Here is a 14,156-nt window from a genome sequence, read left to right as displayed (position 1 = left end):
CATACATGGGAACACCTGTTATTAGCTTACTGTCTGAAAATAAAACAAACAAAAAATTCAGAAAAACCCCACAGAAACCCATGCAACTTCTCAGGGCTGTGCTTCCTACCTTGGGCCCTCTTTCCTCCTCTCGAACATCTTTCTCCAGCTTAGAGGGGCAGCTGCTTGTGTTTTGAGCAGTTCAGTGTCTGAGCCTTTGTACATTTTCTACCTTTTCCTTTGGCCTCGGATTCTCCGGATTTTTACATACACATCACAATTCAGTCATTGGGCATGGAAACAATTAAAGCATATGCATTTTGATCTGAGGAATCTCATAGCCGAGACTGAGAATTTTGCTGGGTCACCTTGTCCAATACCCCTTCCTGGGGATGAGGAAAGAGGCTCTTCCCTACCAGCTCCAAGTGTTCTCTGGACACAAGACCAAAGTGTCCTGGCCTCTCAGCTGGGGGACAGGGTGAAACCCTCTGGGTCTCTGAACCTGCTGCCAGCTTTTGGGGGAAGGATTTCTTGGGCCAGGGAAGACAAAAGGAGAAGGCCAAAGAAGGAGCAGGCTGTGACAGCAGCTAGCTTCACTAGGAGGTGAGCTTCCCCTGTTTCTGGGTGCTGCTCTTTGTCACATGCAGGGTGGTTCTGAGTTGTCCCTAGGGCAGTCAACCAACAACAATTACCCTGAGCTCTTTGCAGCTCCACCTGAGCTGCTGAGGGAGCCTTTCTTTCCCAGGGGAAACCTTGATGTGCTGTTCTGAAGGGACCCAGAGGCACAGCAGTATGGCCTCTGGACCCCTAAGCCTGGAGGACTGGGTCCCCTCCGTCTTAGGTTTGCCAAGCTCTAGTGAGCACTCACCACACTCCCAGTCAGGCAGAATGTAGCAGGGTTAAGGGCATAGCCACCACACAAACAACTTCCTGCTACTGTCCCTACAGACAGATGGACTTCCTTCCTGTCCATTTGATTCTCTCTGCTCACTAGAGCATGAACTTGGTGAGGACAGAGACCTCATCTCCATCTCCGGTATCCAGCACACAGTCAATCTTGATTCAAGACAGAAAGCTGGAAATTGAGATGGCCCTATCCCCATGGGGCGTGGGTCCTAAAGGCTGCCCCAGGAGGCCCTGCTACTTTTTATTTCCCTCTCTCTGCTCACAGGGTGGCCTTCCTTCCATGGGCCAGCTATAGTCCCTGCAGTTTAATCCTGTGTCTTTCTGTCTGTCCTTCCTGCCTCTTTAAGGAGAGGAGGGAGAGATGCAAGATTCTGCTAGTCCCCTTTCCCCTTCCTCTCTGGCTAGGGAGAGCTTTGGGGCTCCAGGGATGATCTCAGTACCAGCTGCTTCCAGGAGCAGGAAGCAGAATTGTTTACAGGTCCATAAGGCTCATTAACAAGCCAAGAGGAAGTTCTCAGTTTCCTGGAAGATCCGGGTGCACCCATTTGCTTGGGTTTGTGCTGTAGCTGCCTGAGACTGAGCTCTGAGAAGGGCTGGGAGATAAGAAGTCATTGCATACAATGGCTTTTTTACTTTCCTTCAAGACATTTGGCTTGAATGACCTCTTACAAAAAGCCCCAGTATAAGAAAGTTGTAAGAGTAGAACTGCTCTGGATGAATAAAAGCTAGAGTCTGCCTTGAAGCCCAGGTAGTGCCCAACGCATCTCCCTGAAACTGTTTTATAGCTCAATCTTCCATGTGATGATGTGAAACTGAGGGTCCAAGCAGGTGAAGTAACTTGCCTAAGATGCCCCAGTGGCAAGACTATGAGTCACTCACAGATGTACTGGCTTTAGGCTGGGTTCCTGCCATCTCCTGCTGCTGCTTGAAAGGGAGGCCGGAGTGGGGAGCAGACAGAGCTGTGATCCTGAGCCGCTGTGAATTGGAGCAGAGTGCTCAGCTGACTGAACAGCTGGAAGAAGCTACTGTTTGGAGGGCACTGGTGGAGGCAGGTGATCAGTCTGGCTGGGGGCAGGCAGGGAAGACAGATAGACATAAGGGTAGGTGGGAAGGTAGACAGAGAGCAGCCTGCGTTGGACACCTGCTCCATGGGTGGCTGGATGCCCTGTAGGTTTCAGCAAAAGCGTGCTTGTAATTAACTGGATTTGTTTGGTATCCCGTGGAGGCTCTGTGCTCACAATCACCTTTAGAGAAAAAAGATGATATGTTTCCTTTGGAGATCCTTAGCTTGAAAGGAGAGAGAGCTTTTGTCTTATTCTTTTCTGGTAATAACATAGCTCTTATTTTAATAAAGATCCAAGCCCTCCAGCAGACAGTTCACAGGAAAGAAATATAAAAGATCAATAAACATATGAAAAATTGCCAGGATTATTCATAATTAAAGCAATATGAATTAAAGCAACAATGAGATAGACACAATTTTTCACCCATTATGCCTTTTAAATAGTTGCATAATATTTCCGTTGATCAGGCTGGGAAGAAACATGCACTTTCTTCTAGCTGAGACCTCACTTTGTGCAGCCTCTTCGGGGTGTCCTTTGACAATATTGGTCCATATAAGTCAAAATCATCAGCACACATATTCCCTAGAACCCCACAATTTCACTTCTAGGCACCTGCTGTGCAAACACATTTACATATGTGTGCAGAGAGATATGTTCAGGAATGCTCAGTGCTACATGGTTTATAAAAGTAAAAAAGCTCTAGACACCCAAAATATCCACAAGCAAGTCAATACAGGAGCAAGGGAGGCAGCTGTGTAGGGAAATGCTTTGCTGGATTGAGAAGAAATGAGGTAGATTTGTTCTGACACAGAGAGATTCCAAGGCACATGGTTCACTTGAAAAAATAAGTTGCAGAATGGCACACACCTCAGACGTTAGATTTCATTGGTGTAAAACACTGCACACTGCAAACATATAGACACACATACAAGCCAGATTTGTTCTGGACCCTTCCTTCCCCTATAAAGAAGCATCTGTCGAATCTCTGAGTGAGCAGAGCCTTCCGCTGGAGTGTTAGGGTTCTGCAGCCTGTCATGTGCACTTGGCCATGTGCCATCTTCCTGGACCCAGGCACCGTGTAAAATCTGAGCTCTAGTCCTGTGGGGCCCTGAGGTTAGCACCCAGACTGTGGGGTGGGGTACTTTTCAGAATGGTTGGAGTGCAAATTTAGGGCCATTTCGAAAGGAGATTACCATGTATATTATAATTATGAAATTATAATTAGCTAACATGCTAAGAGACAAGGTCAAAGGCACACAGCAAACTCTCTCTCACCTCCAAGTTATCCTTGGCACTCAATCCAAGAAAAGCAGGCATCTTAAGGTGGTGAGGTGTTGGGGTTTCTGAGTGGCATTGGAGGTTCGGGGATTGGGAAGGAAGTCTCCCATCCTTTTTGCTTGGCTTTAGGTGGTGGATTCCTATGCCACCAGGGGGCAGTGCCTCCACATGAGCCTGTGCCCTGTGCCCCTGTGCCCCTGTGCCCAAGAAGCCCCACCAGGCCAAGGCCAGTTGGCAGCTAGACAGAAATCTGGCCTCCATAGCCCAAGGCCCTGTGGCAAGCCAGGGCCCACACTTCTCTAACTTTGCTGACTTCTCAGTACTCCTCACCATCCAGCCACCCTGTAGGGAGGGGATTGTTAGCCCCATTGTCCATGGGGAAGACTGAGACCCAAAGAAGGGAGAGACTTGCAAAAGGTAAAACCTTGAGGTGATAGTGAGATAGAATTGTCAGATGGATATGCAGCTAAATTTTAATGTCAGATCAACCCATGAATCATTTTTTAGTGTAAATATGCCCCAAAGGTTAGTGTACAAGAGAGCATACTTACACTAAAAATGATGCGCTGTTTACCTGAAATTTAAATGTACTTGGCACCTGTACTTTCATTTGCTCAATATGGCAACCTTGGCTGGGCTTCCCAGGCTCCTGAATCCCACTGAGCTGAGCACTCTCTGCAGTTTCTCTGCTTCCAAGGTGGCCCTCCAGAAAGCTCAAATTTCATCGCAGCTGCTCCACTGGAGCTGGGAAGGGCTTCTTTGGGCCCCCTGGAATGCAGGCAGGAACTATATCAGCTCTGCTTCCCAAGAGCTCGGCCCCAGCACTGGACAGGTGAGATGGGGGCAGGGTGCAGTCAGTCTCAGACCGTGCAGCCCTATCTCAGCTAGTCCTGGCCCCTTCCTTTCTGTTCCCCTCCCTCCCTCCCTTCCTTCCTATCTCCCTTCCTTCCTTCCTCCCTCCCTCTTTCCTCCTTTTTTCCTCCCACTTGGCCCAGGGACTCTGGGGGAAGAGGAGGCTATTTGTAAAAGGAACCTTTTACAAACCTGTTCTGGTTCCTTTTAGAAATAGCCTCCTCTTCCCCCAGGGTCTCAGGGGTTGTTTCCTAGAAGGAAGCGTTCACCATTGGTAGTTGCAGCAATCAGGGTTTTCCAGAGAAACAGAAATGATAGGATATATGTATGTATGTATGTATCTGTATATGCACAAATATATAGAAATTTCTTTTAAGAAATTGGCTTATGCGACTGTGGGGCTCACAAGTCTGAAATGTACAGGATAGGCCAGCAGGCTGGAGACTCAGGCAGAAGTTGACCCTGCAGTCTTGGGGTTGAATTGCCTCTTCTTTGGGAAACCTCAGTCTTTGCTCTTCAGGCCTCTCAGTTGATTGTGTGAGACCCACCCACATCATCGAGGATGAGTTTCTACTTTATTTCAAGTCCACTGGTTGCAGATGCCAATCACAGCTACAAAATGTCTCATCAGCAACACCTAGACAGTGTTTGATGGAATCACCAGGGACTAGTGCCTGGCCCAGGTGACTCATAAACCTGATCATCACAGTGGTTAAGTCAGTAGGGAAGCTGAGGGAGGATTGGAACTTAGAAGGTGCAGGGCCTGAGACCCCTGGAGGTTCTAGTGGCTGCATCAGGTCCCACCTCTCTTACCCTTCCCTCCTTTGATTCTCATGGCTCTTGCCTAGGCTGACCTACTTCAGAAAATGCCTACCTCCTGTTTTTGGGGACTCTGGATATAGGAGGTAGGATATGCTCTCCAGAGAATCCCTTTTGAAGGCATGGCATGGCCTAGGTTGCTGGGACCTAACTCTGCTGTGGCCACTGCCTGGCTCGTGGACCCTGTGCCAATCCTTGCCTCTGCCTAGAAATGCTGGCGGGATCCCCCATGAGCTAAATCTGGAGATCCATGAGCCAGAGCAGTTCTCACAGGCAAAGGCTTGGAGTTGTATCTCTTTTCCTAAGTTGCTTACAGAGTAACAGGGGAGAACACCATGGACCCAGCCAATTAGATACAATGGGAACAGAAGGTACTGAGTCGAAGGCCTCAGCCTAGAGAGGGAGTGTCGCTCCACCCTCAAGTCCTACTATATCTTCCTTGAGCTCCCGTCCCTGGAAGAGGTGATTTTCTGAGTGACTTCTCTGTTTCTGGCACCCTGCACATTTTTAGCCATTGCTTACAAGTAAACAGCTGGTTGTGATGGCAGGGGGCCCTACCAGCACCAGGGAGGAGATGGAAACGTCCCTGGCTGAAGAACTGAATCATGGAAGCCAAGGGCAAAACCAAGAGCACCTGGTGATAGCAGGTGAGGATCCCCTAAAATACGCCTTGGCTACAGCTAACTGTGTAGATACGTGTTTATACCTGTGTATGTGTATGTTGGAAAAGATGCATGTGTGCAAGGAAGTGTTTGCACATGTGTGTGTTGGGGGCTTTGAGGATTTGTGGGTTGATGATAAGGGAGGTAGGGGAAAAGGGAGCATTTTTCCCACTGTCTCCCCCTTGTCCAAGCCACCACAGTGTCTGCTGCAAAATACTCAGAGAGCTCAAATTACAAGACCAGAGATCAGTTCTCTCTCCCAATGCTCTAATTCATTTCCCTGACCTTTGGAGGAAAGTCCAGACTCCATGATCTATAAGATAGTATCAGCCTCTTCAAAACATTTCATGCTATGATATAGACAGATAATATCATTTCTATAGCTCACAAAAGGGCCAAGATCACACTGCATTTATGTTTGTTATTACAATGCTCCAAGCCTGCTTCTTCCCCAAAGACCTTGCATTTTCTGTTTCTTCTGTCTGGAATGTGCTTTCTCCCAATTTCCCAGGGCTGGGTCCTTTATTTCTTTCAGGTCCCTGCCTCAATTGTTGTCTCCTGCTTTTTAGAGGGAGCCCTTTCCTTCTACTATGTTACCATGTTTTGATCGTTTATGGAGCCTGTATCTCTCTGTCTGCATTTGTGAGGATAGATTACTTTCTGCTTTACATCTGCCATTCCCCTTATACACAAACAGATGGTCAGTTATTTGAGAGCTGGAATCTTGTTCTTGATCATTGCTTTCTAAGTGACTAGAGAGAGAGTAACCTAGTCTCTAGCTCAGCCTTCAGGAAATGCTTGATTAACTTTTGAACAGATGAACAAACTGAGGCCTGGGATCAGCTGGTGGATAGTGTTGGATGGGTGTTGAGTGATTCCCAAGAAGGCTGGGACTCTGTCTTCTTTTTTGGTGTGTTTTGTGTCCAAGAAGCCCTGGTATAACTTCTATCGGTGCTCCTGGGGCCTCTGTTCTTCTCTCTAGAAGTGATGGAGCATGGATCTCGGCCCCTGGGTGTCCCCCTGAAGAGGCAGAAGTTGGAACCAAAAGCTGCTGGCTCTGCTGCAGCCAAACCAGTTTGGAATATGACTGCCACCCGGCCCAAGAAAATGGTACTGTATGGGGTCCTCAGCATGTGGTGGCCAGGTTGGGGTTGGGAGTACTGTTTGTAGGGGCTCTAGCCTCACCAGGTCAGTCAGGGCTAGACATTGACTTGAGAGGAAGAGGAAGCTCCTGTGCTCCAAGCTGGCAAATGATGTAAGGAAGGTCCAGTTAAAGGTCATGGTCATCCTTTCCCATACTAGAGGTTCAACCTTGGGAGTTCGGAATTCCTGAAACAAATATTACTTGGGGAGTACATAAATACTTTACTTTATAAATCTATTGTGTGAAATAATGCTTTCCTGTATTTAAAAATATGTGTGTGGTACGTGTGTGTATACACACAATAAGTCAGGTGAGGCTCTTATGCTTTCTGGCTGTTAAGAAATCCAGGCTGGGCGCGGTGGCTCATGCCTGTAATCCCAGCAGCACTTTGGGAGGCCAAGGCGGGTGGATCACGAGGTCAAGAGATCGAGACCATCCTGGTCAACATGGTGAAACCCCGTCTCTACTAAAAATACAAAAAATTAGTTGGACATGGTGGCGTGTGCCCGTCATCCCAGCTACTCAGGAGGCTGAGGCAGGAGAATTGCCTGAACCCAGGAGGCGGAGGTTGCAGTGAGCCGAGATCGCACCATTGCACTCCAGGCTGGGTAACAAGAGTGAAACTCCGTCTCAAAAAAAAAAAAAAGAAAAGAAAAGAAAAGAAAAGAAATCCAGTCAAGTGGCCTGCATGGTGGCTCATGCCTGTAATCCCAGCACTCTGAGAGGAGGAGGCGGGCAGATCACTTGAGGCCAGGAGTTCGAGACCAGTCTGGCCAGTATGGTGAAACCCTCTCTATTGAAAATACAAAAATTAGCTGGCTGTGTTGGCACATGCCTATAATCCCAGCTACTCAGGAGGCTGAGACATGAGAATCACTTGAACCCAGGAGGCAGAGGTTGCAGTGAGCTAAGATCACGCCACTGCACTCCAGCCTGGGCAACAGAGCGAGACTCTGTCAAAAGAAAGAAAGAGAGAGAGAGAGAGGAGAGAAAGGAAAGAAGGAAGGAAGAAAGGAAGAAATCCACTGAAGTGAATCTGACCATTTTGTAGCCAATGCTTTTAAGCTACATTCAATATGGGTGAAGAAATATTCTAGACCAAATAGTGGTTATACTGCTGCAAATGATATTAAGAAAACAATCATTTTGGAGGGAGAGGGAATTCTGACTCTTCTGGAGAATTAGGTGAGTCCCACAATTCTGTAGCCAATCCTTTTAGCTACATTCACTGTGGGTAAGGGAAAGTTTTAGAAAAATTGTTATGCTGTTGCAAAGGCTGCTGGGAAAAGGCAAAAGGATTGGAGAGGGAGGGAGGACTGACTGCTTCAGGAAATCATGTGAGTCCCACGGTTCTGTGGCCGATTCTTTAAGCTACATTCACTGTGGATGTTGAATGTTCTAGAAGGATGCTGGCTACATTGTTGCAAAGGATACTGAAAAAGGCATTTATTTTGGAGAGAAGGGAGACTTGACTGTTTTAGGGAATCACGAATCCCATCATTCTGTAGCCAATGCTTTTCACATTCATGTGGATGAGGGAAAATTAAGAAAATTAAGAAAATTTTAGAAAATGGTGGTTTTTACTATTACCACAGTAAAGTTTGGAAGTTACTGGGAAAGGGCAACAAGGTTGGAGAGGGAGGGAGACTTAATTGCTGAAATGATTTGTTGGATGGCCCCAGGGAAGATTGAGAAAAAAACCTTCCAGGTTTACAGATTTCCTGGGAACAAAAATAAGTCAGATGTTGAGTTGGCTTCATGTGTCCAAAGACAGAAGCCAAGTCAAGTTGCTCCAGGAGGTCAGGCTCCTGCAAGCTACTCATGTCTGAGACTAGGGGGGATATCATCTCTGGTTTAATTAAAGCTGGTTATGAGGGCTAGGGGTAGACTGTTTGAAAATATACACTTATATTGAATTTAGAAACTCAGTTTAGAAATTTAGAATTAGAAAATCTAATTTATTAATTCTATTTATTTATTTATTCCTTTATTTTTGAATAAAACAGTTAATGGAACTGCCTCTAGGAGAACCATAATATGCAAAGGCGAGAAAAGTTAAAAATGCTATCCTGTTGAGTCAGAAAAAAGTAGTGTGCCTTTAAAGTTACATGGAAATAAAAGTAACATTTTTTGAAATGATTAACAGAGAAACAAACAAAGAAAATCCATCCATCCTTATTTTTTTATTTTTTGCCTTCAAATCTCTCAAATATATTCTTTATCCTTCTGATTCCAATTTTTAGGAAAGTCAAGTGATTATAGTCATGGGGTCTCCCTAATACCCATTATATTTTTGATGTTATTTTTGAAGTATCTTAAGAAAATAAAATATTGTGATGGTGAACTACTGTTCATAAAAAAGTTCCACCAATATCTGTGTGCTCCTCTGGAGAAAGATTAATTTGGTGTTACTGCAACAGACAGAGTGTAGTGACAAAGTTCCTATGAAAATCCTTCACACAGAAATTGATCTGCCTTCAGTTTGATGTTGTTAGTTCAGAACAGAGAAGGGCTGCAGATCTTTCTCAGTGACCGGTGAGCCTCGGTTGTCTATTTTTTTTTTTTTTTTGGAAGAATGAGGCAATTGGAAGGGCTAACCCAGGACTCCGTGTGCCTCAGTCAGGCCTCTCAAAGGGCAGGTTCCACTTCAGCAGGATAAGTGGGTAAGGAACTTGCTGTCATGTGGGTCACCCTGAACCCTGCCAGAATGAAGAGGGTTTTATTTTGTGTTATGTTCACCCCAGCTTTCTTATTCATTTGGTTCAGGTTTTGGCATGGGGTAAGTGCCTGGCTGCCAGCCAGAGGTAAGAAGTATGGATGATTGCTTCATACACAGATCTTTGGTTAAAGTTCCTATTTTCCGCCCTTCCCTCCGTTCTTGTGGTATCCTGCCATTGTCCTTGCAGGTCTAGTTCCTCTCTGGATGCTGCTGGCTGGGGTTCCCCTTGTCAGCTGAGCCCCATCTACTTCCCATCCACACTGAGGCCTGATTTCTCCATGGACACTTCTTGAATTCCACAATTTTATGGCATTCTTTCATTGGCTAAGGCCTCTCATGTTGTCTTCTTCTTTCTTATAGGTTTATACTGTTTTTCTGTCTTCACTGGCACTTAATGTAGACTTAACAGGAAGGAGTGTTATATATAAGAGACATCGTACTGTGATGGTTAAGAGTATAACCTCTGGACTAAAATGTCCTGGGTTCAAATTACTGCTCTGCTACTTACTAGCTGTGTGTCTTGGACAAGTTAATTAATCTCTCTGTGTTTCATTTTCACCTACTTTCAAAATGGGATGATAATGATATCATTTCACAGGATTGTGATGAGGAATCAATCACTTGTATTGGTAAGGACTTAGAGGATAGCATGGTCCCTGGCATGTGGTGTGTGTTAAATAGGCAGCTTGTGAAATATTTCATCTTGAACTGGAAACCTAAAAGTATGACTTGAGCCCAGGCAGGTGTGGCACCGAAAACCACTCTCTGTTCTTCTATCCCCTACTGACTTTTCAAAGGCATCAGATAGCCCTGGCCCAAGGCCTCTAGGCCATAGATGTACAAGCTAGGGTGTCATTGGCAGATAGATAAAAATGAAAGCCGCAAGGATGGCTGGCCTTCCCCAGAGCAGTTGATGGTTTCCCAGTAGCCAGGGTTCTAGCCTTAGCCCTGACATCCTCGGGAAGTAAAGGCATCTAGCCAGGCCTCAATGGCCTGGGCTGGCAATTGAGGTTTTACGTTCTCCTTCAGTAGGTTTCTCAGCCTCTCAGCTAATGTCTGCATGTGAAAGTTCTTGCAGAGGACAGGGACCCCTGTTACTGCTTTTCTTTTGCCACAACCTGCCTGGGTGAGCATTACTGAGGACCACGGTGCAGGTGGGATGGCAGCCAGCAGCCAATGCGTGGGGTTCCCAAGCTTTCCTAATGTCTTGAAGCTTCCAGCCATTGCTTCCAGAGGTCAGGCACCACATGACTCCCCATGGGGTGAACCACTGGTTCTGGGCAAACTGGAGAAGCCACTCATGTGGGGCTGGGCAGGCTACCTTACTGATCAATCCTTTCTTCAGGGGACCCAGCTGCCAATGCCCAGAATGCTGAGAGAATCAGGCCATGGGGACGCCCATTTCCAGGAGTGTCCTGGTAGTTTCCAAGGCACACGATTTCACCATGATCGGTAAGAGCTGGGGGTCTGTGGGGCCTGGCTACTCAGACAGGTCCCTGAATGAGGCAGAAGGGCTGGTGAGCAGCCTGGCCAGGAAGGAGTTCTGAGGGCCTGGAGTGCCTCCTGGCCAGAGAACTTGAGCACCCTGGCTCCAAGCCCATTTGGGGCATCCCAGTGCTCTGCAGCCCAGCTGAGCTGGGCTGAACTGGGTTGCGTCAGGCTGGCTCAGGCTATCTCAGGGTGACTCCCAGCCCTCAAGGCCATAGGCCCTCTTTACCATGGAAGAGGACTGGAGGCTGATAGGGTCTTTGTCCAAAAGATCCTGATATTACCTGCTTGCCCTCACTGCCTTCTTGTGCTCCCTGCCAGGCCTTGCCAGGGACCACCAGCACCTCTGACCCTCTGTCTTTTTTCTCTCCCAGCAACCCAGAGACAGGTACAGTGGCGGAGACTGGCCTGGAAGAGTTCAATGGACTGGAGATGGAAATCATCAAAAAACAGGTGAGGAGGGACCCAATTGGTGGGTGCAGGGAGAATCACGGTGCCTTGGAGTTGGCAGGGCTTGACAGCTGGGGTCCTGTAGTCTCTTACAGTCATCTTTCCCTTTAGCGCTGGAGGTGGGGCAGGTTCCCTTCCTCTTTCTCCCCAGCTCCATGGCTCTGACACCCCACGTAAATGTCCAATCTCAAACCTACTGCTGTCCCTGAGATGCTGGCAGAGAGTAGGGACAGAGAAAAGGTGGAGGAAGAGGGAACATACAAGGATAAGGGTTCTATGTCCAGGGACAGAGTGGTGCCCAAGGGTCTGAGAGAGGGGTCGCCTTTGTTCGAACAAAACCCAGACCTTCTCAGGAGGAGACCCTTCCTTCCTTGGCTCCCTGGTTGCAATGGGCCGCCTCTTTGAGAGAATGGAAGTGAACATCAGGGGAGAAGGCAAAAGTGTTGCCTGCAGATGCAGCAGCCAGATCTTGCATCCCATGGGCCAGGCCCAGGCCCCTGCTTCTTACTAGGGGTGCTCCCTGCCCCACCGCCAAAGGGCAGCCAAGCCCTTTCTTGCTCTAACTTTATACTTTTCCCGTGGCTGTGCTATGGGCTTCGGGAGAAGAGCCTTGCTCAGCAGCCATGCCTTTGGCTCCTCTGCAGCTGTGTGCAGTCAGTGGGCGTCTGCGTGCCCTGGAGGAGCAGGATGCCACCTGGCGTCAGAGGGAGACCCTGATCTTCGCCTTGCTGGTGTCAGCCAGCATTGCCAACCTGTGGCTATGGATGCACCAGTGATCGCAGCAAGCTAGGCCTACGCATTGGAGCCCTCCCTGCTTCTCCTTCTTTCTTTCCTCTTCCCTGGCCACCCTTGCTCATCCCCCAGGCAGCATCAGGGCCATTTTTCAAGTCTGGTTAGGCCCCCTGCCTGGGGAGGCCAGGTCACAGCTTTGGGAGGTCCTGGCTGCTGCAAAGTGGAGGAGGACTGTGTGAGCTGAGATGACACCCTTTGAAGGATGAAAAGCATGGAGGCATCCGGGCCCCACAGTAACACGTGACCCCAGCGGCCCTCTGTTCCATCCTCTGTGGGCAGAGGCATGGCTTCGCTTTCCTCTCTTGTTTGCTTCCACCTCTCGCACAAGGCTCTGCACACTCAATAAAAGTTCAGCTATAGCAGCAAAACCTTGTGGCTGAGGTTTCTGTGTCCGGTACTCATCTGGGGCAACAGTGGGAGCAGAGTGCCCTGGGGAACAGCTCCTCTTCACAAAGGCCCTGTGGCTGGGACTCAGCCTCTGCAGTTGCCGCAGGAGCCCTGGTTCCCTCCTCCCTTTCACCTCTCCAGCCTCACTGTCCCTAGCCCCAGCTTTGCAAAATTCTTCCTGTTGGGCTCATGCCAATGAGTGCTTGTGGGGGTGTGGTTCTGGGAGCATGTCTGGGTTGTGTTGCAGGAATGCAATCAGAGGAACTCTCCCGAAAGGGACCAGAAATCTTCTCATTTGCCCAGGACAAAATTGAAATCCAGAGAGGGGAAACATGGCCCTGGATCATCCAGTGAGACAGGGCCTGGGTGTGAGTTGTGGTGTGAGTTCTACTGAGTCCTACGCTAGTGCTTGGCCAGCCTCCTGCAGACAGACTCACTGGAGACGAGGTCCTGCCTTAGCTTTGGAGTCTGAATGGGAGCTACACATACCCACCACTCTATCCACCACACACACTGTGTCCACAGTCCTTGAAGCTCACCTCAGGCAGGGTAGATAGCTGAGTCGTCCAGTGGGACTGAGCCTGAGAGGTGCAGAGTGTTGCCTGCCATGTGGGGGCCTGACCACAGTGCACATGTGCCTGGCAGTAGGAGGCCTGCGGAACAGCTGCAATCCCTTTCCTGGGACCAAGGGACTGACACAAATGTCTCTGGGGGTGGAGACCCAGAACTTTCTCAGTGGCTTTAGTTGCTAAGTGCACTTTCCCTAATCCACCAAATCTGTCAAGGATTCTCCATCTATAAAGATGGGGGAGTGTGTTAATCACTAGGTATGGAATGAACATGTCTGTGTGTGTGTGTGTGTGTGTGTGTGTGTGTGTGTGTGTGTCTGAAATAGAGAAGAGACAGAGAGAGAAGTGGGGTGGGGAGAGAAGGAAGGAGGGAAGGAGGGGGAGGCAGAGAGAGAGAGAGACAGTCAGAGAGATACAGAACAGCAGAGGGAGGGAAGTTAGGGGATGGGGAGAGGGAGAGGGAGAAGCTTGAGTATCACCTCTTTCTCTGGTTTTCAGTGGGCTCTTATACACTGAGGGGATTCTTCCACGCCTGACACTCTGAGACTTGTAATACTTCTAAGATGAGGATGCAGGGCCTCCTGTCAGCCCTGTGGGACACCAGTCACGTGGCCCCTGGAGCCTGGGCCCTGCTCAAAGCAGAGAAAGGACACCTAGGAAAGAAACAGTTTGGAGATTCTCTTTGGTCCCAGAGCACACAGAGGTAATCAAGTGCCACTGGAAGCCCCTCTGCAGAGTGGGGAAACAGCAGCACCCAGCTATGAACACTTACGGCCGAGACAGCCAAGAGGATCAGGGAGTACCAGGGGTGTTCCCTGTCCCCCACAAATGGGCCCTGGAGCCCCAGGAGTCACCCGTGGGCTAGACGGAAGACTAGGGGACCTCCTTGTGGGCATACCTTCCCCTTCCTGCAGCCTCAGGACAGACCAAGGCCCAAGATGCAGAGGAGTATTAAGGGAAGCAGGGAGACAGAGCAAGGACAACACATGCAACTTCTTGCCATCAGCCCAGTGTTCCCACTGCCACGAGGCCAGCCCTCACACTGTC

At 48.7% G+C, this 14,156-nt stretch overlaps 1 protein-coding gene across 1 annotated transcript; it reads left to right on the top strand.

Moving 5' to 3' along the window:
• The first annotated feature begins 5,439 nt into the window (after positions 1-5,439).
• FATE1 (fetal and adult testis expressed 1) lies at positions 5,440-12,137 on the top strand. The gene is made up of 5 exons (XM_003943413.2): positions 5,440-5,545; positions 6,543-6,670; positions 10,769-10,875; positions 11,286-11,364; positions 12,006-12,137. Exons 1-5 carry the CDS (start codon positions 5,440-5,442, stop codon positions 12,135-12,137), a joined length of 552 nt encoding a protein of 183 aa, XP_003943462.1.
• Positions 12,138-14,156: the final 2,019 nt, after the last annotated feature.

Source organism: Saimiri boliviensis, chromosome X, assembly GCF_048565385.1.
Source record: "Saimiri boliviensis isolate mSaiBol1 chromosome X, mSaiBol1.pri, whole genome shotgun sequence".
NCBI classification, from domain to species: domain Eukaryota; kingdom Metazoa; phylum Chordata; class Mammalia; order Primates; family Cebidae; genus Saimiri; species Saimiri boliviensis.
Note: the sequence above shows the minus strand (reverse complement) of the source record. Positions and strands in the feature narration are given on the sequence as shown.